General features: G+C 39.1%; 2 protein-coding genes across 2 annotated transcripts; one reads left to right on the forward strand and one right to left on the reverse strand.

Annotated features, from left to right (window-relative positions):
• Positions 1-611: 611 nt before the first annotated feature.
• Positions 612-15,391, forward strand: msh5 (mutS homolog 5). Its single transcript, XM_042489592.1, has 25 exons — positions 612-689; positions 776-899; positions 1,646-1,726; positions 2,020-2,073; positions 2,188-2,309; positions 2,511-2,620; positions 2,884-2,919; positions 3,681-3,763; positions 3,848-3,893; positions 5,137-5,275; positions 5,410-5,472; positions 5,701-5,829; positions 5,920-5,992; positions 6,121-6,230; positions 7,236-7,316; positions 7,413-7,500; positions 7,602-7,669; positions 8,998-9,116; positions 10,636-10,762; positions 11,805-11,954; positions 12,217-12,291; positions 13,778-13,924; positions 14,187-14,324; positions 15,105-15,178; positions 15,271-15,391. Exons 1-25 carry the CDS (start codon positions 612-614, stop codon positions 15,389-15,391), a joined length of 2,436 nt encoding a protein of 811 aa, XP_042345526.1.
• Positions 15,392-15,430: 39 nt separating this feature from the next.
• On the reverse strand, positions 15,431-21,934 carry LOC121945154 (sperm acrosome membrane-associated protein 4-like). Its single transcript, XM_042489184.1, has 3 exons — positions 21,849-21,934; positions 17,224-17,388; positions 15,431-16,024 (listed from the first exon to the last, which is right to left on the reverse strand). Exons 1-3 carry the CDS (start codon positions 21,901-21,903, stop codon positions 15,735-15,737), a joined length of 510 nt encoding a protein of 169 aa, XP_042345118.1. The 5' UTR covers positions 21,904-21,934; the 3' UTR covers positions 15,431-15,734.
• Between the last annotated feature and the right edge of the window lie 4,238 nt (positions 21,935-26,172).

A 26,172-nucleotide genomic window follows, 5' to 3' on the forward strand; every position in this document is an offset into this window, starting at 1 on the left:
TGCAATTGGTATCAGCCCAAAATTTAAAAGGAAATCCCCAATGTGGATGGGAACACCATCCGGGATACTGTTGCCATGACTGTCGTCATGACAATACTGTTGTCATGACAACAAGGACCCCCAGAACCCCCCAGGGCTCTACTCCTAACGTGCGCGCGAATATATGAAGATAGACTCTTAAACGTAGTTACAGGAAATAACATTTTATTAGCTTTTTATTATTATAAATCATATTATACCGATGATATTTAGGGCCTGTTAGCTTGACTATAAAAAGTTCAACCCCTCCTGTAAGTATATGTTAGCTAACCTAACTGCTAACATTACGTTAGCTAACCTAACTGCTAACATTACGTTAGTTAGCTCGGCTAAAGGTAACCTTAGCTAACGTTACTTTACAGTAGCCTTCCTAGCTAACAGCTAACCTGGAAATCTGGAATAACTCCACCTTGTTGGCTTATTTAATAACCGAAACAGATAGTTAGCTTGAGTTTTTTGTTATTTACAGTTTAATTTCAACATTGTGCGTTTTTATACAGCAAAATAACTAATGTAGAGCATTAAATCATTGGCTTTGTTTGGTTGTTTTTGTCTAGAATAAACTGATCATCATGGCAGCGGGAGCAGGGCTAGTTTTTGGTAAGCCGAGCATAAATGGAGATGAAGAGGAGGAGGAAGACTCACCTGAGGTAAACTCTGACTTCGCATTCACCCCGGCAGGTTTGTAGATAGTTGCAACAGTCAGATGCACATTCGTGTATTTGTGTGTTTCCAGGTTTTACTGAGTGTTTTGACTCAGCATGGACAGCTGGCCCTCTGCTTCTACGATAGTAAAGACTCTTCTTTACGCTACATGAGAGACACTCCTGATAATTACGAGCTCCACCTGCTGGCCACAGGTACACAATACATGGCCTCTGACATAATCTCAGTCTCTTCCCCAGTTAAGAGAAAGTTTATGGTTTTTATGTATTGTTAATAGCTCATAAATTAGATGGAGGAAGATGCCCCCTCCCCCTTAATTCCTCTCCCAAGCAATACATAGCACTGAGTCTACTCTCAACATGTTTTAAATGGCTATAGTGAACTCTGAATTGTGCACTTTAGATTTCTTCCACCAGAACTGTTTTGGGGTGAACTGATTATATGTTTTTTTACTGGAAATAGTGATCTTGTATTTACCCTTGGGGCAAGAAGCCTTCCTTCAAGAGGGGGCAAAAAACAACGGGCATCCTTCCTCAAAGTATTATTTCATTAGATTGTCTAGTTTTCTGGAGGAAAATGTCCTGAAATAAAAACAATTAGCCTGAAGAAAAGGCTGCAAGATTTATAGATAATCTATTAAAGGGTCAGGGTTGAGATTTTAGTTTTATTAAAGTGGATGGCTCATTTTGAGCTTGGGGGCTTTTCACCTTTACAGATTTTCATTTTCATGGTATAACCACAAAACTGGCAACTCTACCAATTTATTTCTAACAACAATGTGTTTGTTTATGCATTATTATTCTGCATATCCAGATAATCTTTGAATTTTACAGTAAAATGACTTTGATGGCATCTCCCTCCATCTTCCCCTATGTGCACTAGACATATATACATGCCTTACTGCACTGTATGTGCCTGGTACTTCTTTTTCTCTGTTTAGTCATCCAGGAGGTTTGTCCCCATGTAATTATTACCAGCGCAAAACAGGAGCGCTGCATGACACACTTCCTGCAACACCTCGGTGAGTTCTGAGGTCTCAGCGTGGGGCGGGGAAACTGAAAAATGTCACACAGAGAAAATTTTGTTTTGACACGGTATGAGACAAGTAGTTTCTAGGTCAAGGGAATAAAATGAGATTAGGGATGCTTGACACTGAAACAAGATAGTGTGATAAGAGAGAAAAGAGTGATTGTATAGCTATTATGCACAGTATTATAAGACTTTTACTGAGATTATACTGACACAGTTCTGCAATGTGAACCCACAACTTTTACATTTTAACTTTTTTTCATACTCACCTCTGTTGTATCACAGGTTCAAACCCAGACTACAAACCGGAGGTGGTTACATATCCATATGTTGACTTTGGTAAACAGATGCCCATCCATTAAAATTCCTCGTCGGTTTTAAGCATACATGAAATTATTTTTCCAGAATGAACAGATTGTGGAATCCGTCCGTTTTCCATTTTGAATGTTGCAGGTCTCGAGGTCAGTAAGCAGAGGCTGCTTTCCGCCCATCTGCCTTTCCTTCCTGCCTCCATCTCAGAGAGAGACAAAATGTCCTACCTCTCCTCCTGCATCTCCTTTGACTCGCCCCTGATGGTGAGCCAGCTGTCCACATGTCATCTTATCCATCGTGGTGCAGGAGATGATCACGAACTGTTCATCATTTTTGTGTGTGTGTGTGTGTTTATGTGTATTTATGTGTGTGATTTGGTGATTCTGTGTGTGTGTGTGTGTGTGTGTGTGTGTGTGTGTGTGTGTGTGTGTGTGTGTGTGTGTGTGTGTACATCCGTTGGGCAGCTCAGGGCAGTGGGCGCTCTGCTGAAATGTCTGGACAGGAGGAGAGTGGGAGTGGAGCTGGAAGACAGCAGTGTTGGAGTCCCTATCCTACAGTTCTACGCCTACACGCTGTAAGACACACACTGATGTAGCTTTGCAGACACATACACACACACGCACACACTCAGGATTGTGATCACACATTTTCTGTAATGAGGACGTTGAAAGAGTTTCTTCAATGAGGATTTTTTTTTCATTTTCTCTATTCCTTCTTCCTCTCTTATTCTCTGTAATTTTACTACCAGCAAACCAAACCTGCCTCATGTGATGCAGACATTTTCATGAATTAAAAATGTTTCTTCTCTGAAACGTGTGTTGTTTCTTCCCAATATAGTAAAGGTGTTGTTTGCATGGACAGAGACACCTACAGGTAAAAGTGTTTATCCATTAATTAAATATTTATCCAATGTGCATCCCTAAAAACTGACACTGACATCCTTAATATATCATCAGTTGTTGCTTGTTCCACAACTAAAACCTACAGTGCAGCTGTTTAGTGGAGGTGTAACAGTACACTGATCTGGACTGATAAATCAATTCAGTGATCAATGATCCAATGTCCTCGATGCAAAGTAAAAACGCTGCCTCAAATTGTCATCTTTAAGATATGCTTTTTTAAAAAATTCCTATTCCCACCATTTCCATCCAAGTGTTCCTCCTTCCTCAACATTCAAACAGTGGCAGTGAAAGAGCATCAGACAGATAGCAAGCAGCCGAGGAAAAACAAAAGTTATTTACTGATATTGTCTCAATCGCAAGCCCCTGCGTTTAATCGAATCAAAATCATATCACGGCAGACTTTCTAATACCAGCAAATGTTGTATCTTTGTTCAGTGATTCAATAGAACATTGTATTGTAATGAAATTTTAGTATGAGTTTAACTTGTGAAAAAAGACTACTTTCTCTAAGTTGCTTATCTAGGATCTTTCATATGAATTTTGCTTTTACTTTTTACTCAACTTCTTTTTGTTTCTAGTTTCAAATTGTTGTTATTTTTGCACCTTTTGTGAAAATATATGAATATTACGTATTAAATTGCATAAAATATTGTATAGGTGAACCACTACAAAAAACGTAGAAAGAGACAAGGGGTGGCTGAGAGATCACTGTGGATTTTGTATTTGTTCCAGCGTACTGCAGATCTTCAAATCCGAACTCCACCCATCAGTGTACAAACTGCACTCTGGTGAAAAGGAAGGACTCAGTCTTTATGGTGCGTGGCCCTGAAGAAAGCATTATCACTCTGTTTCATCTGATGGTTTTTACATGAGCTGCTTGTTCCTTTTGTTTGTTGCAGGGATACTGAACCGCTGCAGGTGCAAGTTTGGCTCCAAAATGTTACGGTGAGAGACAGTCACACAACAAAAAATACAAAAAGGCCCTTCCCCGAAGGAGAATATAAGGCTTTTAATGGAAAAGTCTGTTTTTTCTTTGAGCAAGTCTTCAGTATGCACTCAAACTTAACTTCACCACAATGTGGTATAACAGTGGTGCATAATTTATGCAGTTGTCATGGGAAATTGATGTCAGATACCTCTTTTTATGCTGCAGCACTAACAATTCTATTGCTGGTAAGATTACATCTAATATGCAGGGCAAGTTTATTGCTAATTAAATACAAGAATTTGAAAGTGCTTCAACTTCATACATACAAGACTGAATCTAGCTCATAAGATCATAGCAGATCCAATGCACCCTTTGCGGTCTGAAAATGCACTCTGACCTTCATGGCACAGGTTTAATATGCCCAGGATGCAGACTAAAAGAGGCATCACATTGTTGTCCCCTGTAGCATTAGGATGCCTAATAAACTCTGATTACGTGGTCTGGATTTAGCCCTTGTGTAACTTAACATCTCTTATCAAATTTCCAGCTCGTTTTCATGTTGTTGATGTGTTTTACTGATACTCTTTTATGCTCATTTGTGCTAAGCAAATTTCCCTTGGGGCAATATATGTTACATGTATTCATTAATACTGAATATAGCCATTATATAATCATAACTAACTAATTAAAATGTTCATGAAAGAACATTATCTGTAAAAGTTGGTTTATTAACAGGAGCATTGGAGCCTTAGAAACAAATGTCATGTTATCTTAGTCTTACAGTGCACTCTTTGTATTTGCATTCTTCCAACTTTGTGTTGCAACTGCTGCACATGAATTTCCCCTCAGGATAAATAAAGTCTTATCTTAACACAACCAAAGCAACAACGATGAAAGTTTTTGTCATGTGTTAACAAACAAACTGGAGCATTGCTGTTTGTGATTCAGGCAGAAGATTTGATTTTGTCTCGGGAATTTCAAGGTTTGCACAACGCCGCTTGTATCTATGGCAACAAGATAAATGTTTCAGCTTTTCCAATGTAATGCATCTGTTTTTAGTGCTGTCACAAATCATGGTGATTTCAATTCCATGCTTTTGTTTATGGTGGGAATTACGTAATTCTGTTATTTTTCTTTACACAAGCGTTATGTTTTGTATACACGCGATATCTGGTTAACTCAAGGAGCTCTGCTTATTATCACAGACTTGAAGTTTGTACTGTTTGTTTTTACGAAAGTGTATTTCCTCTCTTCTCTCAGCCAGTGGTTTCTGCGGCCAACACATGACCTGGCCGTGTTACACAGAAGACAAGAAGTGATACGTTTCTTCACGTTGCCTCAGAACTCCAGTGTCCTGAGCACCCTGCAGTCCTCGCTTCGCAACATCAGTAACATACCAGTAATAACTCTATTTAATAACCTCTTTTTTTCTGCACATATTTATCCTTTTTAACATGCTGTGTCACCACCTTAAACAAAGAAGTTATGATTCCTCCTAAAGCCAGTATGTGTATGTGTTCTTGTGTGTTTTAGACTGTCCTGCGCAGGATGTCTCTCTCTCACACCAAAGTGACCGACTGGCAGAGTCTCTACAAGGTTGGAGCTACACCATCAGTTATTTTGTTTATAGGGACAACACACAGAAGACATAAGACAAGTTAGCAGCAGGTTAGCCAATGTAACAACAGTGGTGTTTTAGAGAACAATGCACAGTGTTGATTATAAATGTTCACATCTGATTTTCCGAAACCCAGGCCTTGAGCTGTTTGTATGACAGACTGTGTTGAATGTGTGCTAATTGTTGTTTTTGTGTGTTTTCGTCAGACTGTGTACAACGCAGTGTGCATCAGGGACACAGTGCGACACCTGCCTCAGTCCATTCATCTCTTTCGGGACATCAGTGAAGGGTTCTCAGATGACCTCCACCACATCGCCTCCCTCATCAGCCGAGTCGTGAGACACAGACAAAATAATACACCCCTGCAAAACCTGTTTTGCAGACTGCTGAGTGCTGATGATTTTGACTCCATCTTTTATTTGTAGGTGGATTTTGAAACCAGCGTTGCTGAGAACCGTTTCGCCATCAAACCGAATGTAGACCCAGCAATTGATGAGAGTAAGCGCCTACACACACTGGAATCAAAACTAAAACAGTCATATAATATCAAAAATTTCCATGTGTTATGAGCCTGTGTTGATGAGTTTATATTGATTTACTTTCTGTCTTATTTCTCCCTCTATCAGAGAAGAGGAGGATGATGGGGTTGTCCGACTTCCTGACAGATATAGCCAGAAGAGAGCTGGAAAACCTAGACGCTCGCATCCCGTCCTGCTGCGTCATCTACATTCCTCTGGTCTGAGCTTCTTGTCGACACAGTTAAACCTGCTGATTTTATAAACAACATTTTTATTTGCTAATCTGCCTGAGCCAGTATGTATGTATTATTGGTGGGATTCATACAAGAGTCCTGTGTAGCTCTACTCAGCAACCTCCTAATGTGACACATACATGAGACCTTTCAAAGGGTTTAATATTCTCAGCAATGATTTTCCTTATAGGTCAAATGTTCAGTGTACCTGGGTCAGTATGTTGAAATCACCAGTTGAAAACCAGTTCCAAATCCTCCAATCCAATTCCATTTATCAGCACCAGTATGTTTTTATGACAGAAAAATTAATGATATCATGCGTCTATTACGCCTAAAACTTGCAACAAGAAGGAGTCATGGCAGAAAGGAAGAAAAATGTTAAAAATATGAATGCAGACTGGAAGAAATAATCCAAAGTGGAGCTTCATTTCACAAACGAAGATGACAAAAGTTCTGCTTGTAATGTTTGTAAAATGATCATTTCAAGTATGAGTGGAAACATCAGCAATATACTGAAACATCTTTATACGCAACATTGGATTAAATTCAAAGAATGCCACATATTTGTCACTCTACGCATGAGTGCCACCGATTCCCAACCGAGCCGCACGACCGACACCGAGGGTATATATCATATATATTTTATATTGCTCAAGACCAGTGTGGGCCTACTGTTTTTCCCACAAGGAATCAATAAGGAGTTGAACCGAAAAGCAGAATCCATAATGTCACAGGTATCAATAAAATCCACTATTCCAACTGCATTTTAAACACCCATCTCCCTTTGTTTTTTTCCTATTTGAACAATGAATACAGGCCTTATCAGTCTCTTACAATGTTTGTTTTTATGAAGAGACACATGCTCAAAACTGAGCACAATGCTAGACAAGGCCTTTGGGTATACAGGAACCTGAGAACGTTGGGATGACCTCCCATCTGGAGCACCACATACATCGGTGCTCATATATCATTTATTATTTCTCCTCACAGGTTGGATTCCTGCTCTCTGTCCCTCGGCTGCCCAGCATGGTGGAGAAAGAGGATTTTGAGATAAAGGGGCTTGATTTCATGGTTTGTCAATTATCTTTCCAGCATGCTAATTTTGTTTATTCTCTTCAAAATCATAAACATGTAGTAAAACATTTTCTTTGTGTCCGTGTGGGCTAGTTTCTGTCAGAGGACCGTCTGCACTACCGCAGCCAGAGAACCAAGGAGCTGGACGACCTCCTTGGAGACTTGCACTGTGACATTAGAGGTGTTTTTTTTTTTTTACCTTTGCACTAACGGAAAACTTTTACCAAATGTGTATTAGACATCAGCACAAACACTAAATGTTTTCCTAATTGTGTTTGTCAGACATGGAGACGGCAGTGATGACACAGCTGCAGAACACAGTCCTGGAGAGGAGCGCCTCCCTTTACAAGGTTGGTGTTCATCACTGTGCAGGTCCCAGTGTTTAAAACACTACTCCCACTGTGATGAAATTAATAAATACATGAGAGTAATTCTGTTACTGTGTGTGGAGGTGGAGTTTGATCGGATTAGCTACTGTACGTTCTGATTATTTTCAAGTGATATTTGTCCCATGACAGATGGCTGGCTGCTATTGCACACTGTAATTGCAAAATGTTATTATTTTTGAGGGCAGAGGGAACATTTAGTTCAGATGATGAATAATTGTGTTTACAATAGTGCAGCTGTGATTATAATTTACTGGCAACTTGGCAATTAAATGAATGTAAAATAAACAATAAGCTTTAATCAAATTCAATTTCAAACTTGCTCAGCTTAATTAAAAAGTATACTAAGACAAGATATACTTTACTGGTTCTGAGGGCAAATTCTTGTAATAGTGGTCATAGTGCTACACAAAGCTGCAATCAACTTAAAACATTATGTACCGGACATTGGTATATCAAAATCATAATAATACATTACATATAACTAAAATTATGTAAAATACTGCACATGCCTTATGAAAAAAAAATATAAATACATGTTTCCAAATGAGGATAGACCCCATAAAAAACATAATACATAATGTACTGAGCTAAATGAACAGTGCTTCCTTGGTGCATTTAGTTTTATGCATTATGTATTATGGTTTTATGGTTTTATTCCACTCTAAATCTCTCTTTTGAGAATTAAACACTCAAATCCACCCACCCTCACTGTGGTCTCGATAGAGTCCCATAACATCAAGCACAAAAACACACAAAGAAAAACATCACACTGCTCCAAATCCACTTCTTTGTTGTTTATCTACATACTCAGTATGATCCGAATATTTTCCACCAAAATGTGTCTAAATACACAGATTCTGTCTTATTTTACAATCCTGCTGAGCTATTTTATGCAGCATATCTGGAACAAACTCTCAGAAAACTGTAGGTGTGATGCAACAATCAGTTCTTTTAAATCAGGACTGAAGACTTTTCTAGGTGCTGCATTAATTATTCATTTCCTGCACTGCACTGCAATTTTTATACTTGTATTTTACACCTGTACTATCCTGTTTTAGAAAGTTTTATTTTCTGTCCTCTCGGCTGTTTAATGATTGTTCTAATTGAATTTAAATTTCCTTTTTTTAATGTGTTTCTTTTGCACTTTGTCTTGATGTTTTATGTCAAGCACTTTGAATTGCCTTTTGCTAAAATGTTTGTTAACACTTGTTGCTCTTTTATCAGTCAAAGCTGCTTTGTTCAGGACAGTCAGTGTGTTCGATGTGTGTGTGTGTGTGTGTGTTGTGTAGGTTCTGGATCTTGCCGCCGAGCTGGACTGTCTGATGGCGATGAGCAGCGCCTCCCAAGAGTACGGCTTCAACTCCCCGAAACTAACCAAGAACAGGGAGATAACAGTCACACAGGGCAGGTAGGCACCCACACACTAGATAAAACGATGAACCAGGTGATATTAAAATATCACGTCATGTGAGCTCATTTAACCCTTTGAAACTTGAGAAAATCAGCTCAATTTCTTTCCAGAGCATGGAAAGAATATTGCAATATACAACTACACAAGAAAGGATCCAAACATTTGCAAGTGGATAGATAATTACCTTAAATTATCAACAAAAAAGGGACACAGAATCAGGAAATGAGCAAAAACATGAATTATATATTATATATATATGTGTGTGTGTGTATACTCATAATAATTATAAATACAGTTTTTCTTGATATTTTCCCCTATTTGTTTGATCATTTTATTTTACTATACATTTACTATACATTTATTCAAAAAAATGGGGTAGGATTTTATAAGTATCCACTTCCTACTACTCCTTTTTGGACGTGAAATAATTATTTGTTTATTGAATTTGTCCAGTGGGCATCCTAATGTTGTTTTTATCTTGCTTTGATTTTATTTTGTTTGTTGCCTTAATCTATTTGCCATGCTGGAAATAAAGATCTAACTAACTAAAGCTTTATCCAATAAAAGTTACTATGGCTAGGTTTTGGAAAAGAAGTGATTCCAAACGTGTCTCCAGGGGAAAGGGCTGCTTTCCTATTGGCTCTTGGACAGAGTGTTGGTCACATGATGGCAGCCTTTCAAAATACATGGGATATGTATGAATTTGGGTGCATTTCCTTGTGTGGGAAAACATATGAACAGTTTGTGAGAACAGCCTGGTATCAAGTTACATCTGTCAAACCAACTGCAAACATCACGACTGAACTTGAGCACAGCGATTGGCCCACACAGCTGTCAATCGTGGCATCAAATCCCCTTTTTATAGCAGCAACTTTTTGTTGTTGTTTTCTGAAAAGCACGTTGTACCTTGTTAAGAAAAGTGCTATTTAAATAAAGTTTTTTATTACTATTATTATCATTATAAAGATATGTTTCGGGAAAAAGTCAATGTTAGATGTTACTTACCAGTCTGAAAGAAACGTTGAAAGTTCAGCATCAAACATCTTTTTACTCTTGAAGAGCTGTCTCCAACATAAAAAGCAACACCAATAACATTGCTTCTTCCTGGAAGCTGCTCGTGACGTGGATAACAGTCGTTTTCCTGTAACTTCTGCCATCGCTGTGTTTCTTAAACACTAACTAATTCATTAACTGTGTAATTTCTACACTGTGTATTCATTGACTCCATGCTTCAGCTGGCTCAGCTTCTTCATCCTCTCCTGCGTCTCACTTGAGGCTACAGTGACTCACTGTCGCCTCACAGGCCAGGATGTGTTATTACAGAAGTGACAGCCCGTCCCAGGCTGCTTAGCAGTGGATATCTCTGCAATACAATACAAATGCATGTTGGATATAACGTCAAAGGTGTTACCTCTTCACACTCTGTTGATAGGGTAAACATCATGTCCAGATCTTACAAAATGCACCTGTAACATAACTTTGCAGTACAGATCGGATAATTGTCTTGATTTTCTAGACACCCGCTGTTGGAGCTGTGCTCTCCTGTGTTTGTGGCCAACTCCTTCCAGAGCTCAGAGTCGCAGGGCAGAGTCAAGACCATCACTGGCCCTAATTCATCCGGCAAGAGCATCTACCTCAAACAGGTGAGAATGAAAAAACTCTGTTTTTAACAATAACAGTTTCCTCACCTCAGTAACAGGTGCAATGATAAACTGTTTTTGGTCTTTTTTCTCACTTTGTGACTATGTTGACATTTTTGTTTGTCTATGTGACTCTGTGTTTATATGCTTCAGTCTCTTGTTAACCTGAAATTGGCTTCTCAATTGATGTTTTGGGGCCAAATATGCTCTTTTCTTCTTTGTTTTTCTTTTTGCCACACTCAGTGATAAGCTGTTTCAGGTAAGGAGGTAAGGAACAGCTTTAAGAAACAAAAGACCAGTAAAGCTGGGAGACAATACTGGTTCAAAACCAAATCTGCATAATTACACATAATCTGCTTTCAACATCTGTTTCCTCAGCTCCAGTAGCTCCACTTCAGATAGTAATTAAACCAACATCCAGCTTGATGACGAAAGCTGTCATTATGTACAAGATTTATGTTTTCAGCTTTAGTGCTATCTAACTTTATTAACGGTATCAGAGGAAGCCTTGAGGCTGTAATTTACAGCTTCATCAGAAAACACATTAAGAGTGCTGTAATTAAGTTTTTTTTTATGAGAATGTCTTTATTTTACACTACACCAGGAGGAGTTTTGGCCTTTAGGCTGCTATTAAGAACAACTGAGTCCGCTCCATTTAAGAGCGTCATGTATCGGCGAGGCCCATTTAAATGGAGCGTAATCTGTCAGGCAGTGACACCAAATCATGATAGCTTTCGTGGTTGAAAAATAATTAGCTATATGAACAGTAATGTTCCCTAAATTACTCTGTTCTGGCTCTCTGTCTTATCATTCTCACTTGACTTGTTTGTGTTTGTGTCGGCCATGTGTTCGTGGTGGCATGAACGTCATTCTCACTGCGTAAATTTAGCGGTGGATGTTCCTGCCAGCTATGATAACTATCAAATGGTGTGCCAGCATGGTTATGGTGCAGACCCACTGATGTGACTCCAGTGTACCAAGTGGTTAAGTTGACACCACAGCATTTGTCGTCTAACCCTGACGTGCTCTGATTTGACTTTGTCAGGTGGGTCTGATTGTGTTCATGGCTCTGATTGGCTCAGACGTGCCCGCCAAGGAGGCAGAGATCGGTCTGGTAGATGGGATCTTTACCCGCATGCAGAGCAGAGAGTCAGTGTCTGACGGCCTCAGTACCTTTATGATAGACCTCAACCAGGTGCACACACACAGACGCACACACACACACTTTTATGCACACAAGATTCAGTGTGTGTGGGTTTGGAAATAAAGGATATGAACTTCCAGCACTACTGTCCTCCAGCTCCACTCCCACTCTCCACCTGTCAAGACATTTTTATAGAGCAACTACTGCCTACAGCCATTACACACACACACACACACACACACACACACACACACACACACACACACACAATAAAACAAAATGTGGTGTAATACTTTGTGTCTCTATTCTCCAGATGGCCCAGGCTCTCAACAGCAGTACTGGCAACTCATTAGTTCTCATCGATGAATTTGGAAAGGGAACTAACACAGTAAGAGGAACTTGTTCCAGCGCTCTGTGAATGAAATCCATATGTATACACATAACAAGGACACACAGTGTCATTAATGTGAAGTGCCTGAAACCAATCCCAGCCAATCTTATCCAATTCAGAGCTGCAGCACAAACAGACTTTCAGTTCAGCCCAACATGTGCCACCTATCAGCAGGAAAACAGCAGCAGCTGTTCAGATCTGCAGGTGTTGATGTTGCGCCATCTATAGGCAACAGAAGTAATCATGCAGTTTTTAAACTTGTGCACCCTGCAGGAAAAACATTTGATGTTTTAGTTTTGGCACCTTGTGTATATAATCTTGTGGATACTAAAAAAAAAAAAAACATAACGAGTTCACTCTGCTCTGAGTATCATTATGTCCTCCATCACTGTCTGCCAGGTTACTCCAGAGAGGGAGGAAGTGGGTCCAAACCAATTTAATATGACTAAAAAAGAAATACAGGTGTGGGAGGCAGCAGCCAGGAGAAAACAATAAAAGAAAATCACCAATGTAGGTTAAATGAGTTTCAATAAATTATTTAAAGAGGCTATAAACACACTGTACACCACCTGCTCTGCACCAAACAGCAGACAGACACAGTTAGCGACTAGCTGGGGAACATGGTGGAATATTTAGCAGCTTAAGAGCAACATATTTCCCTCAGGAGAAGGTAGGGACTAAAAACACAGCTAAATAAGAGTGAATATTTGATTTGTATTAATCATGTGGCCAGGAACACTGCTCTAAATGAATGCTCATGCTGCTCCGTAACTGCTGGATGTGTATATACTATAGGCAACTGATTGCAAACAAATTTGCAATATTAAGTTGTAATTGGATAATATGTTTTGTCTACAACAAAAGTGCACTAGTATAAAAACAACAGCTCTAAAGAAAAGCACAAACAGTTAGACTTTTACGTGCAGGTGGTGCATGTGTTGGTATTTAGGCAGCTAATTCTTTCCTTGACTGTTCTTTTTTCATGCCACACCTCTCTGTCTCTCCCCACATTTTCTTTCTACCGCACACTATCAACGATAAAGCGCCCACCAAAAACGACTAAGGGCATAGTTACACATGAGCACAATTAACATTGGCAAAAATTCGCCAATAAATTTAGTGCGAGCGTGGGGGTAATTTAAACATCTGCCTCCACTGGCAGAAGAAATACATCAATTTGCATGTTTGCATTGCATTCAACCTTAGTGAACTTTGACTGGTGAAGTCGCAGCCTTGACCAATGGCAAAGAAGCAAGAAATATGTGTGGAGGAGAAACTGACTGTCACAAAGAAAGAGGACATCTATTGTCCTTTTCATCCACAGAACAATAGGCAGCAATGCTCTGTGATTGGTTTATTTGTGGTACAATCTCAGGCTGTCAAGGTTTATGTAAAGAGCTTAACCTGAATAAAGAGTTTAACCTGTAGGAGCTTCATCCGTTCCACTTCACCCCAAAAGCAATGGTATAATGTCCCTCTTCAGGTGGATGGACTGTCCCTGCTGGCTGCATCCATCTCTCACTGGCTGAGGAAATCTCCGGTTGACGTTCCTCACGTCCTGTTGGCTACTAACTTCCACAGTCTGCTGCAGCTGGGCCTGCTCCCCTCCTCCAGCCTGCTGTCTCTTCTGGTACTGAGAGACACTCGACTGCACGATGATAAAATGTAGCCCGAAGCATTGTGTGAACGCTCAGTGAGGTTTCAGGGTGAAAAACTAATTTGCTGCAGAAAAATATTGACAGCAAAACAACCAACTAAAAAATGACCAACTAGCTAATGAGACTCCACTTCGGATTTGTTTTACCTCATTAGAAGTTTATTTTATTGTGTCGGTGAGTTTTGTGTGTATATGGTTGTGTATCAGTGTGTGTGTGTGTGTGTGTGTGTGTCAGACTCTAGAGACAGCCGTGGACGGGGATGAGTTGGTGTTTCTCTACCAGCTGAAGGAAGGAATCTGCCAGTCCAGCTATGCTGCCAACATCGCGACACTGGCAGGGCTGCCAACGAGCCTCGTCCAGAGAGGAGTGGAGGTAACACACACACACACACACATACACACACACACACACAGGGTTACTAGTATGGAAAAGCATGGAATTTGATTTTAAGTAATTTACTGGACAGGTCTGGATAAGTATGGAAAAAAAGACAAAGAGTGCATAAAAAATATTTGTATTTCCAGATTATTGCCCCTATTCTGTTTTCTAAAATACAAATTTCTGAATTTTTAGAAATACATTTTTCATACACGTAGAGTGTTTTTTACGGTGTTTGGAGAAGGCAGCCAGCCTAGGCAAAATTTTTATCACCATGTGAGAGAGTGTGGGCTCGTGTGAGCTTGATGCTTGTCAAAAACAAGGTACAAGTCATGACGTGTGACTGCACTTACACCCTGACACAGAGCCCCTTACAACTGAGCCAAATTTGTACTTCCGGGACCAAATTTATTTAAAGAAAATGCAGCAATATTTTTAAACTGTATATATACATAGCATCGTCGCAGAAGCATAACGCAGTAGTAAGAGTATAGGTAGCATTGGTTAGTTTACCTCCTCTTTGGGCAGAAATATTTGACAATGAAACGTTGTCACTCTGCATAGGAATGCAGATTGAGGGTAAATGCTAACAGTAAAAGCAAGCTTTTCGAGGGCCGGCTGGTTTTAAGTCAAAGATTGTTTGAAATATCTACAGAGATGTCTGGAAATTTGAGTCTGTGCAACTTTGAAATGAAAAATGTGTAAGAAACCTGCACACACACACTCAGAAAGATACAATGAACACTCACATAGACTGTCTGTGTGTTTGGTTAGGTGTCCGAACTGTACAGAACAGGAAGGGAGATCGAACGCATCGACAAAGCGTCATCAGATGAGCAGGCAAACAGGTTTGTTAAACTCTATCTACACAGAGAAAAACAACACAAGAGAGGGCAGTGTGTGTGACACAGATGTGTGTTTGTGTGTGTGCAATTGACAGGTGCAGGTCTGTGGTAGAGACGTTCCTGAGCCTGGACCTGGAGGACAAAGACTTGGACCTTCAGCACTTCATGAAAGAGGAGCTCCTGCCCTCTGCTGGGGAGCTGCTGAACCGCAGCTGAACTGTTCTGCTGCAAACGTTTCTACAGATCTGTGGTCAGTGTGTTTGTTCTCTTTCTATTGTTATCCGCTGGTTTTTGAGAGGGCAGAGTGTTACTGATGCTCCACCTGACAGAATACATGACACAACTTTGGTTACAGCGCGACTGAAACATTTATTAAACTGCATTAGCTGCAGAGGTTTATGTTGTAACAAAAGTGTCACAACAGATTTGGATTAAAGTCTTTCTAAATATGTTCATGCCCTAATTATCTAATTAGAGTTTTCTAATTCAGTCGTCTATTGCTCAGTACAAAAACTCTGCAATGCGGGTGCTTTTTCTCCACCATATGGTTGAAGTCCTTTCAGCATGACTTCACAGTGTCTCTCTTTTTGTTCTGACAACATAAATAAATGAAGGATGTTAATTGTGATCCCGTCGAGGCTTCACTGAGGTGCCAGGTGGTTAGCAGAGCCACAGCGAGATACAAAAGTGTGGCAGTTGAAAGTTTGTGCGCCGAGTTGCAGAAGGGAGTGTTGCAGCAGTGTTTGGTCATGACAAAGATGGTGTTGTTAGAGAAGAGCTCCACCGTGGTCTCCACACCGCACTCGTCTGCCTTTGCACAACCCAAAGTCTTAACATCCAGAGTGTCAGCTGTGGAGACGAGACAGTGGGGTTCAGTGTAACATTGCCCCAATAACATTCACACTCTTTCTAATGCTTAGATATTAAAGGTCCCATATTGTAAAAAGTTTGATTTACATCTTTTTGACTATAAAGCAGGTAAAGGTGCTGCATAAAAACTGTAAAAACTATCATAACACTCAATCCACCAAGAAATGTACACGGTCCATATACAGAAACTGTGCCTTTAAACGAGCCATTAGGACTAATGTGAAGCTGTGATGTCACAACTGTATTATATATATTTTATTTAAGGGTAGAAACGGACACTCTAGTGCAACTACAGTGGTTCCTGGTGCCAAAAAAGGGCGGATGTCAAAGACTTGGGAACACTGTCCAATCACAGCAGACTGGGCTTTTTCAGAGGGGGGAGGGGCTAAAAGAGACAGTAGGCAGGTTTCTATTACAGATTTGTGCATAAATTAAGAAATATTTTAAAAATGCACATAAAACAATTGAGAGACGACTGCATTTCCATTGAGTGATGTTTCCAGTGTGATGGATGTTCAAAACATCAGCAGGCTTATTTCTATTGCAGCCGCCGCACTAGCCGTCATTATTTCCAGTGATGTAGGCGTGTTACACGGGCTATAATGGAAAGGCAAACCCCTTATATGTGAAAGCAGCCAAATCAGAGATTTCTGGGAGGTGATAGTCCACAATTTCACTGATGGTTGTGGATTCAAAATTTACAGATGATCCACTCAATGTTTGAAGAGTTATGTGATGCAGTAACACCTCTTGTAGCGCCTGCTGCATCATGCACGAGGGAGGCAGTTCCTACCGAAAAACACATAACCTTAGCATCATGTGACCTATAAAAGCAAAAAAGTGTTTCCATTCAGTTTTGCGAAATATGGCTTTTTCGAATCGCCTTTTTTGCGATAAATGGGAGTTTTTTTAGAAACTGATGTGTTTCCATTAGGCGTATTTTATATTCACAATTTCATTTTGCACAATTTGAGGGTTTCTGAAAACCCACCTTGTCACTAAAACTGAGCATTTCAGACAGAAGGTGAATACAGAAATATCCAGGTAGACAAATAACGTGCCCTTTGGAAATAACAGCATGTAAACATGATCTAATAGAAACCCCAAATACAAGTATTAACCTCAAAATTAGCATAATTTGGGACCTTTAATGAAAAACACAATGTTATCCAACACACCTGCCTTCCCTCGGCCCATGAAGCAGCGCTCCCCGGCGCTGCAGTTAGTTTCGGTGGTGTAACAGGCATCCCAGAAGCCCAAGTCACAGCGAAAACACTCCAGAATTTCCTCTTCCTCAAATTTCACCGCATCCATAAGCTGCTCCGGTTGCTCCTCCTCGTCACCTGAACCAAAGAAACAGGACAGTTTGATACAGACTACATCCACACTGATACATTTTTGTTTTTTTTGGAAAACAACCTCTGAGGCTGAAAAATGAAATCCAACACAGAAAGTGCCCAAAATAGCAGTTCTTTGAACAGCCACTTGAGGCTGGCTCTAAAACAGAGTCAATCCCCACAGACCGCCGTGTTGAAATGCCCAACTCTACAGCAGAAATTAACAGCCTGATACAAAGAATGGTTTTGTTCTCTATAGCTAATTTCAACGTTCATGACAACTGTATAGGAGTCAATTTGTATTTAACTCACCCATTTACATTTTATTAAGGCTCAAAGTTCTGCATATTTAAGGCTGCTTGAGTACTTTGTACCTTTTTACAGAGGCAGCGTTGTAGACGTGGTGGTGTGCAAGGCCATTAAATACATCACAACATGTGGACGGAAAATTCTTTTCACTATATTACTGATTTATTTACTGCGTTCCACATTTTTTAAATGCCTTTTATCGTGTCTTGCAGTGGCATGTCGCTTTAACTATACTGGCCCCAGGATCTCTGGTGTCACTGCTCTATTTTGTCCATAATCTTTCAGAAAATGTGCACAAATACAGATGGCAGATGACAGAAGGCTCCGTCCTTGCCTGTATACGTATTTAACATTGAGCAGAAATAAGCCTTTACTTTGGATGGAGATTATGTCTGAAACGGTGCTAAAATGCTTGTGTGAAGATTGTTTGTTTTAAAACACTGTTTAAAATGAAAACCTACTGGTGCTGATGTGGCCAAAGTGAACTTTTATGGGCACGAATTTTGCCCAAGGTCACGGTGTCTAACTACAAGCTAATTGAAACTAAATATATCAATTATATTATTGAATTATGTCAACTGCATTGAGATAAATAAGTCTCATTGAGATTGGAAACTTCTATTGCAAGAAGGACCAACACGGCAAGAAAAAAAATTAAAAGACAAACAAGTTAAGAACAGAGAACACACACTTATTAACAGTTTAATGGATGAAAAGCTCTGAATTATTCAAATTTTGAGGCATTTACGTAATGTGTTGTTGGACGCATTTATTATTCAAGGGGGTGCTGAATGTGTGAAAGTGTTGGAGCTCTGTCGAAGGACATCAAGCCAAACTGATGAGCCACGTTCTGCCGAACACTCGAGCATCTCAGAAATATTTTGTTTATTCTGCAGCAGTCTGGAATTTGTTTCTCTGAGTGGATGACTTGTGTGTTTCAGGGAGGGCTCCAAGTCTTAGGGCAGCATCGTGTTTTTATTAACCAGACAGATACTGGAATTAATAGAAAGAGTTGGCAGCAGAACGTATCGCAGGAGTGGGACAAATCCTTCGTTATTACCACACTGTGCTGCTCAATCGCTCAAACTTGTGTCACACATTAAGCTCTTGAAATGCAGAGAGGCTCCTTCCTGATGTTAGTGGTTTATTGGCAGCGTGAAATAAGTGACAGAGCAGAAAGTCTTCCAACTATTCATCAAAAATGGCTGAAAATACCGTCATAGTCTTCATTTAAGCTCATGTTAACCCTCTGAAACCTGGATCAGCATCAGTGCTGCGTTCAGATGCCTTTCACAAGCTATTTAACCCTTTTACATTTGAGCAGATTGCTTTGATTTATTTAAAAAAAATATGGGGAAAAGGCAATAAGCAACTTGGCAAGAAATGACATACAAATTGCAAGAAATTAGTAATATGTGAGAACAAAATTACCAAAATGACCAATAAGTTTTAAAAATGGGTGATTTTATTTATTTTTTAAACTGGGGGAAAATGACAAGAAAACTACATTGATAATTATTTTTGTTATATATTTATGATTCAGTTAGAGATTTTTTTTTTGGTCATTCCCTTGTTTGTTTTTGTTTCTTTTTTTAGCTTTTTGCATTTATTTATTTTATTTATTTATTCGTTTTTGCTTTTTCTCAGGAAATTTTTTAGTATTTGTTTTTTAATTTCGGGGCCATTTAAGAAACCAAACTACTGTCCTCAGCTTTCAAAGGGTTAGCTAATAGTCAAATAGCTGTAAAGACAGCATATTTGAGAACAAAAACACGATCACTCAGGTAGTTTTGGATGTCAGCGTGTCTCTGTGTGAATTTCAGCCCTGTAGAGTTTATTTTTGGAGCACAGCCAGTTGCCAAAAGGTTGTTTTCAGAGCAGCTTTCGGCTGCTGTTGCTGGAAAAGTACTAATCCCCTCCTCGGGGCATAAGATGAGTCTCAGTGAGACTCACAATCCTTATCCCCTCTCATCTCGTTAGCTTGTGCTAGCTTAGTGGAACGAGCAGACAAAAGAGTAGTGAAGTGGGTTCATTGTGAGGAGAGCGCAGGCTTACGATATCTGCGGCCGGTTTATTAGGTACATCTAACCAGTGCCGTCTTATACAACCGTCCTGCAACAAATCCGACCTCACGATCGTGTCATCGTGTTCAGGTTTAAAGAGAGGCTTTTATTCCGCTGTGTGGACGTTTTGGAGAAAGTTTGTGGTGCTGCTGTACTTTTTTCTTCATCCCACTTTTTATCAATAGGGTAGATCACTCTGCAGACACCAAAATGACTATTTTCAAAACAGATTTAATGAAAACTGAACGTTTTGACCCTCCTAAGGTTAGGATTTATTGCAGAGCTGTGACATCTAATTGATTAGTTGATCATCAGCATTCTGATTCTTTGTCTTTCTTTTTTTCCCTAAACCGAATACTTTTGGGAAACTGGGATGGAAATGTTTATATAATTCATATATTTACGATTTGCACCAACAGTCGAAACCACCTAACCAGTGCAGTTTTATACGGCTGTCCTGCAATAAGTCCGACCCTCACGATGCATCGATTTAACCGCGTGGAGGTTCTTTTTAGATTAAACCGCAGCCATCAAAGTTACTATTTTTAAGCAGTTTCAACAGAAAACGTAACATTATAACCTCCATGACATTAGGATTTATTGCAGAGCTGCGATACTTAATAGATTAGTCAAACTTCAGAGCAACTATTTTGATACCTGATTTGTCTTTTGAGTCTTTTTTCCACTAAAATTTGGATGATTCCAGCTTCTTAAAGGCTTTTCATTGTCGTGCATGTTAGTAAACTGAATACTTTTGGGTTTGGGACAAAACAAGATGTTTGAGGATGTCCCGTTGACTTCTGGACATTTTTTTTTACTTTATATATTTGATTTATTTACAGTTTGCACCAACAGTCCTCACCACCTAACCAGTGCAGTCTAATACAGCCATCCTGCAACAAATTCTACCTCCATGATCATGTTATTTAGCTCAATTTCAAAGGGAGGTGTTAATTTAACTGTGTGGACATTTTGGAGAGAGAGAGAGAGTATGTGTGTGTGTGTGTGTGTGTGTGTGTGTTGTTGTTGCAGTGAGGAGGGCTCATTTTGAGGAGAGCTCAGGCTTTCTAAATCTGTTGCCAGTTTATTAGATACACCTAACCAGCGCCGTCTTATACAACCGTCCTGCAACAAATCCTCCCCTCGTCATCATGTCATCATGCTCAGGTTTAAAAAGAGCTGTTGATTTATCTGTGTTGATGTTTTGGAGAAAATTCATGGTGCTGTTGTAATATTTTCTTCACCAAATGAAGGCAGATTGAACTGCAGCCTCCAAAATGACTGTTAACTGCACATTAGAAGCTCTGTGAAGTTTTTATTGCAGAGCCGTGAAATCTCTTTTCGACTTGTCCTGCATGTTTTAGTCGTCTCCCTGCTGCAGCAGCTGAATTACATGATGAAGCAGCTTCCAGAGTTCATAACGAGTTGATGATTTGAATCAGCTGTGTTTGAGCAGGGAGAGACCTAAAACATGCAGGACATGTGGAACGACTGACAGAAAATGTATTAACAACTATCCTGATAATGAATATGTCTTTTGGCTCTTTTTCGCCCAAAATGATTGCAGCTTCTCAAAGGTTTTCCATTGTCAAACATGATGGTGAATTGAATATATTTTGGGTTTTAGACATTTAATAGTTTGGTTTTTTAATACATGTATCCTACTCCTAAGTAAAGTGTCTGAGGTCCTATATATATATAGTACATATTTGTGCCTTTTTTATTGTCTTAGATTTTTTTTTATTTGCACTCTTTCCACTTTTTGTGCGGCTGCTGCAGTTTCCTCCAGAGATATTTTATCATATTTCATAGATCAAATGTTTTATTGATTAATCAAGAAAATGATCTGCAGATTAATCAATAATAAATAGCAATAATTTATGCGAATCAAGAGGGCTATTAATTTGACACTTAATATTAATTTAATTCATTATTTTGTGAAAACAGCCACTCCTGCATAACTCATCCTGAAATAAATATTTTTATTTTATTTTTTATTTTTATCTTTTTTTATTCTCAGTTTTTGCTCTTTAGGGGTAAAATATTCAAGTTTTAGGTACTCCTACTATGAACTGAGATTTGATGTCATCTTACCTCGAGCAGGTGTGAGCATCACGATGGCAAAAACACAGAATATTAGTCCTTTCATTGTGATACTTCTTCCCTTGACTGCACCATGGGGACTGCCGAGAGAGCCGGAAGCAGAGCTGAAATTGGATTAGATCAGGAATGCACCTGCTGTTTATCGTGCACCGATCACAGCTGCTGAAGATGATCAAACAACTGAAGCTTTTTGGGGGGAAAAAGTTGCAAATGAGAAACTGTGGCCACCAGAAAGATTTGATGTTTCCTTAAATGTCAGAAAATGTCATTTGGTTTATTAGCTTGTTTTATCAGAAGATACAATGAGAATGTTAACGTGTAAAATCAAAGTTTTGTCTCTTTGTTTTCATGAAATACTGAATGCCAGATGTGGACAAACGATAAAAATCCTCATTAGTGGTGGAAAACATTTCTCCATCCAGCTGATGCTCCTCACTTTGTGTTTTTTATATTAAGACTGAATCCCATTTCCTGCTTTAACAGGTAAAATCTGTGTTTAAAAATAAATAAATCTTTAAACTGGCGTCTTCCTGCTGCTGGTTGATCCTTAGTCACACAAATCTTTTATACCAAAAAATGTTGATCACAGCTCCTCTCTCTCTCTCTTAAGGAACAGAGAAATTTAATGCGTCCTGAGTCAGCGCAGGGTTAAGCAGCTTACAGCCTCCCGTCCATCTGCTTAGATATGTATCGACAAACACATTCATCTCACAGAGGAGGGGTTTCCATTCAGTTACATTCCCGACGCAGCAAAAAGGAAACATGCGTCGCTGAGTTATGTGAAGACACGCTCACAAATGCTGACGTGCACGTGAGAAAGCTCAAAGATTTCCTGCATTCTGTGTTTCTGCAGAGCTGTTTGGTCAGTTCGGTGTGAGATTTTACATCTGAACTTAATCTCAACATCAGGAGCGATGCCTGAATCAAACTTTCTGCAACATGAAACTGGAGCGACATTATTTCTGCTGCTGACGGAGCTGAAACAGGGAGTTGATCAACCATTTGAGTAATTTTTTAAGCAACAAAGTGAATATTTCTTGTTTTATCTGTCTAATAAAATGCTGAAGTCAAATCTTTTTAATCAACTTTAATCATTTTATTGTTTTTGGTGATAGTGTTTGTGTGTTTTAGCCTAACCACATTGATGTAAATAGCTTGGACAAAATAATAGAAACACTGTCAGTGTGAACACGACTACAAGCTACAGCGTGCAAAATGACCCCACAGTCAAATCAACACCTCTCTACCACAGTTTAAAAAGCATTATTATGGAAGCCAAGAACTATTTCACGAGCCATTATTTTCTGATTTTTTGACATTATTTTCTGATTAATTATCTTGAGATAGCCAAGCTCGGTTTCTCACAGTAACGGGTTGAATTATGACGATTCTCAAGACAAAAAAGGACAATTTCTCAAGAGAATAAGATAATTTACCACGAGAGAGCTACTCTTGTTGTCTCAAGATCACGTGCCGAGTTATTGTTTGTGAAAATGTGATCCAGTTGTTTTCTTGTGATGAATTATCTCCTTATCTCAAAAAATCTGCCTTTTGTTTTCTTAGGATTCAACACTGATTAATGCTTTATTATGGCTTTTTTAAAAAAAAATTCTGACAACTTGTTATAATTTGCGAGAATGTTGTTTGTTGTGATGGCGTTTATGTTTTATAACATTCTTATGGATGGATGCTGAACTGCTGAGCAAACTTTACTTTAGCAAATGTCGTTATCTCAAGATCACAAGCTAAATATTTAATTATCTCAAGAAAACAACCGATTAAATTACTGAGGTTCACGAGATAATTCATAACCAATAAATGACTTGTTTTTTGGAGACCACAGTCCAAGTGAGCCGTCATTTGCAAAAACGTGACCTTGGGGGGCAAAAAAGTTGTTTTCTTATACTGAATTATTTCGTTATCTCAAGAAATCGGACTTTTGTTTTCTCAAGAATCAACACAGATTAATACATTATCACATGCTTTGTTTTCTTGAGATGACAAATTAAGTTGGCAATAATTCACTTGTGATCTCAAGATAACCAGTGAAAAAATAATGGCTGTTTTTGGCTTCCGTACATCGACTGTTGAATTTGACCACACACGTTGAAGATCTGACAATGATCTGCAGATTATCAGTAATAATCTTTGGTTGCTGCTCTGACATCCAGCATCTTTCCCTCTAAACGTAAAACACGTCAGAGCATCTCTCGCAGCTCGAGGACTCGTGTATGTGTGAGAACGAGCTGCTTTTCTGAGCATTAGTGCGAAGGAGGCTGCTTGCAGCTTGTTGCAAGATTCAGTGAGGATTCAGACACATCTCCCCGTCGACCTGCTACTGAAATATACATTCAGCATCTTAAAACAGCATAATGTATGTACGAGAGTGTGTGTGTGTGTGTGAGAAATGTGTGCTCCTTTTAGTGAGTAAAATGTGTGGCTGGAAATTACTCTGCACTTCAGTCTCAGTCGTCATCTGGATGGCAGGATCCCAGCATGGGCCCGAACAACAAGGAAATACTCTGCAGTGCTAAAGCACCTATAAAAACCTTCAGACTGATCCCCTGTGTAATTAGAGGCTGGAGGAGAAAATGCTGGCGATAATTAAAATTCTACCCCCTTTACTTCTCAAACATGCTCGCTTTGGCTTAATTGGACCCGATAACATTTTGCTCTGTTTTTCGCTGTATTCTGCGGAAGCCAGGGACTGAGACAGAGGACGGGGTGTTTGAGTAAAGCGTAGGAATCGGATGATGAAGTGAGAGGAGATGAAAGGTCGGGATGGTGGGAGAGCGACTCATAGGAGCGCTTTTCTCAGTAAAGCTGCGTCAGGAATAACTCATAACACCAGATTTTGCTTTTTTTTTCTTTTCAGTCATTGCTCTTTTCTTTCTTTCCACCATCTGATTGAAATTCTTTAAGATCTCGCTTCATCACACTTGAGAAAAAGGAAGAAAGCAGAGCATCTGACAGTGTGATTTTAAAAAAAAAAGAAAATGTTGAATTACAGTGAAAACTGGAGTCCACGCTTGCGTGTGTGCAGAGCAGCAGCTGGTATTTATAGCGTGGCTGTAGGTGTCGAGTGAGAGGAGTGTGGCCTCGTGTGCTTCTCTTGTTTATGCCGAGGCACAATTTCCTCAGATAAAGAGTAGATTACAGTATGTGTGAGATTAGATAAAGACTCATTTAAAACCTAATCTGGCTCATCCTCTTCACAAAACCTCTCCAAGAAGGGAGACACTGAGGAGTGAGTGTCCATCTCTCAGCACCCAAATTCAGCGATCCTACACACGTCCAAATATGGTCAAACAAGCAGTGGCTTTACACTGCAAAAAATGTGCTTAAAAAATCTAGGAAACTGAAACTGCCTTGAAAAAGGTAAGCAAATATAACTATTTCTTGAGGATACATAGTATTGGATTTTTTTTGCTGGCCCAACAACCGATATCAATATCGATATATCCACTTTTTTCCCACCTAATTTTAGTGATCATCAAGTCTCCTGTGGAATTAACATCATATTATGAATACTCTTATTGTGATGATCCACTGGCAGACGGAGACATACAAAGAAATACAAAGATTTTCAGTGTATGTAATATTCATTAATTGTGCACAAATACTTCAACAAAGCATGTTCACTAAATAAAAAAAAAAATCTGTTTTAGCAGTTTAGCTGATTTCGAATAAGTTATTTACAAACCAATATCTGCAGATATGACATGCCGATATTATCGTGCATACCTACTGTTCTTGTGTTTACTTTATATCTATTTGTTAGGTTTACTTAAAATTTTGTTGTATTTAATTCATTTTGTGAAGTCAACTTAAAAATGACAAGTGAAATGAACTTGTTAGTGACAGAAACTTAATCAAACCAAGTTAGTCTGACTTAACTGAGCAGTTGTGTTTACTTGGCAGCATTTAGAAAACTGATACCGTTTGATAAATAAAGTGAGCAGAACAAAGAACATTTGAACAAAATGTGATTCTGAGCATCTTCGGACAAGACCAGTATTTTTGGAAACAAACGAAATTAAACAATCAAATTAAATTCCCTTTAAAGCCTTAAAAAAAATCAAATAAACCTAAAAATATTGAGACTAAATCTTTCTCTTTGACTCTAATTAATATTTCAACAGGGCCCCATGTCATGCTGTTTTATCACAAAAATCAATACTCAATCAAGCTTCAGCAAAACACATAAAACTGTTCAGTTAAGTCCGACTAACTTAGTTTACTTAAAAGCTTAAGTTGCTATCACTTCAAAGAACAAGTAAATTGAGTAATTTTTAATCACTGAATCATTTTTAAG

This window comes from Plectropomus leopardus, chromosome 7 (genome assembly GCF_008729295.1).
Source record: "Plectropomus leopardus isolate mb chromosome 7, YSFRI_Pleo_2.0, whole genome shotgun sequence".
NCBI lineage: Eukaryota > Metazoa > Chordata > Actinopteri > Perciformes > Serranidae > Plectropomus > Plectropomus leopardus.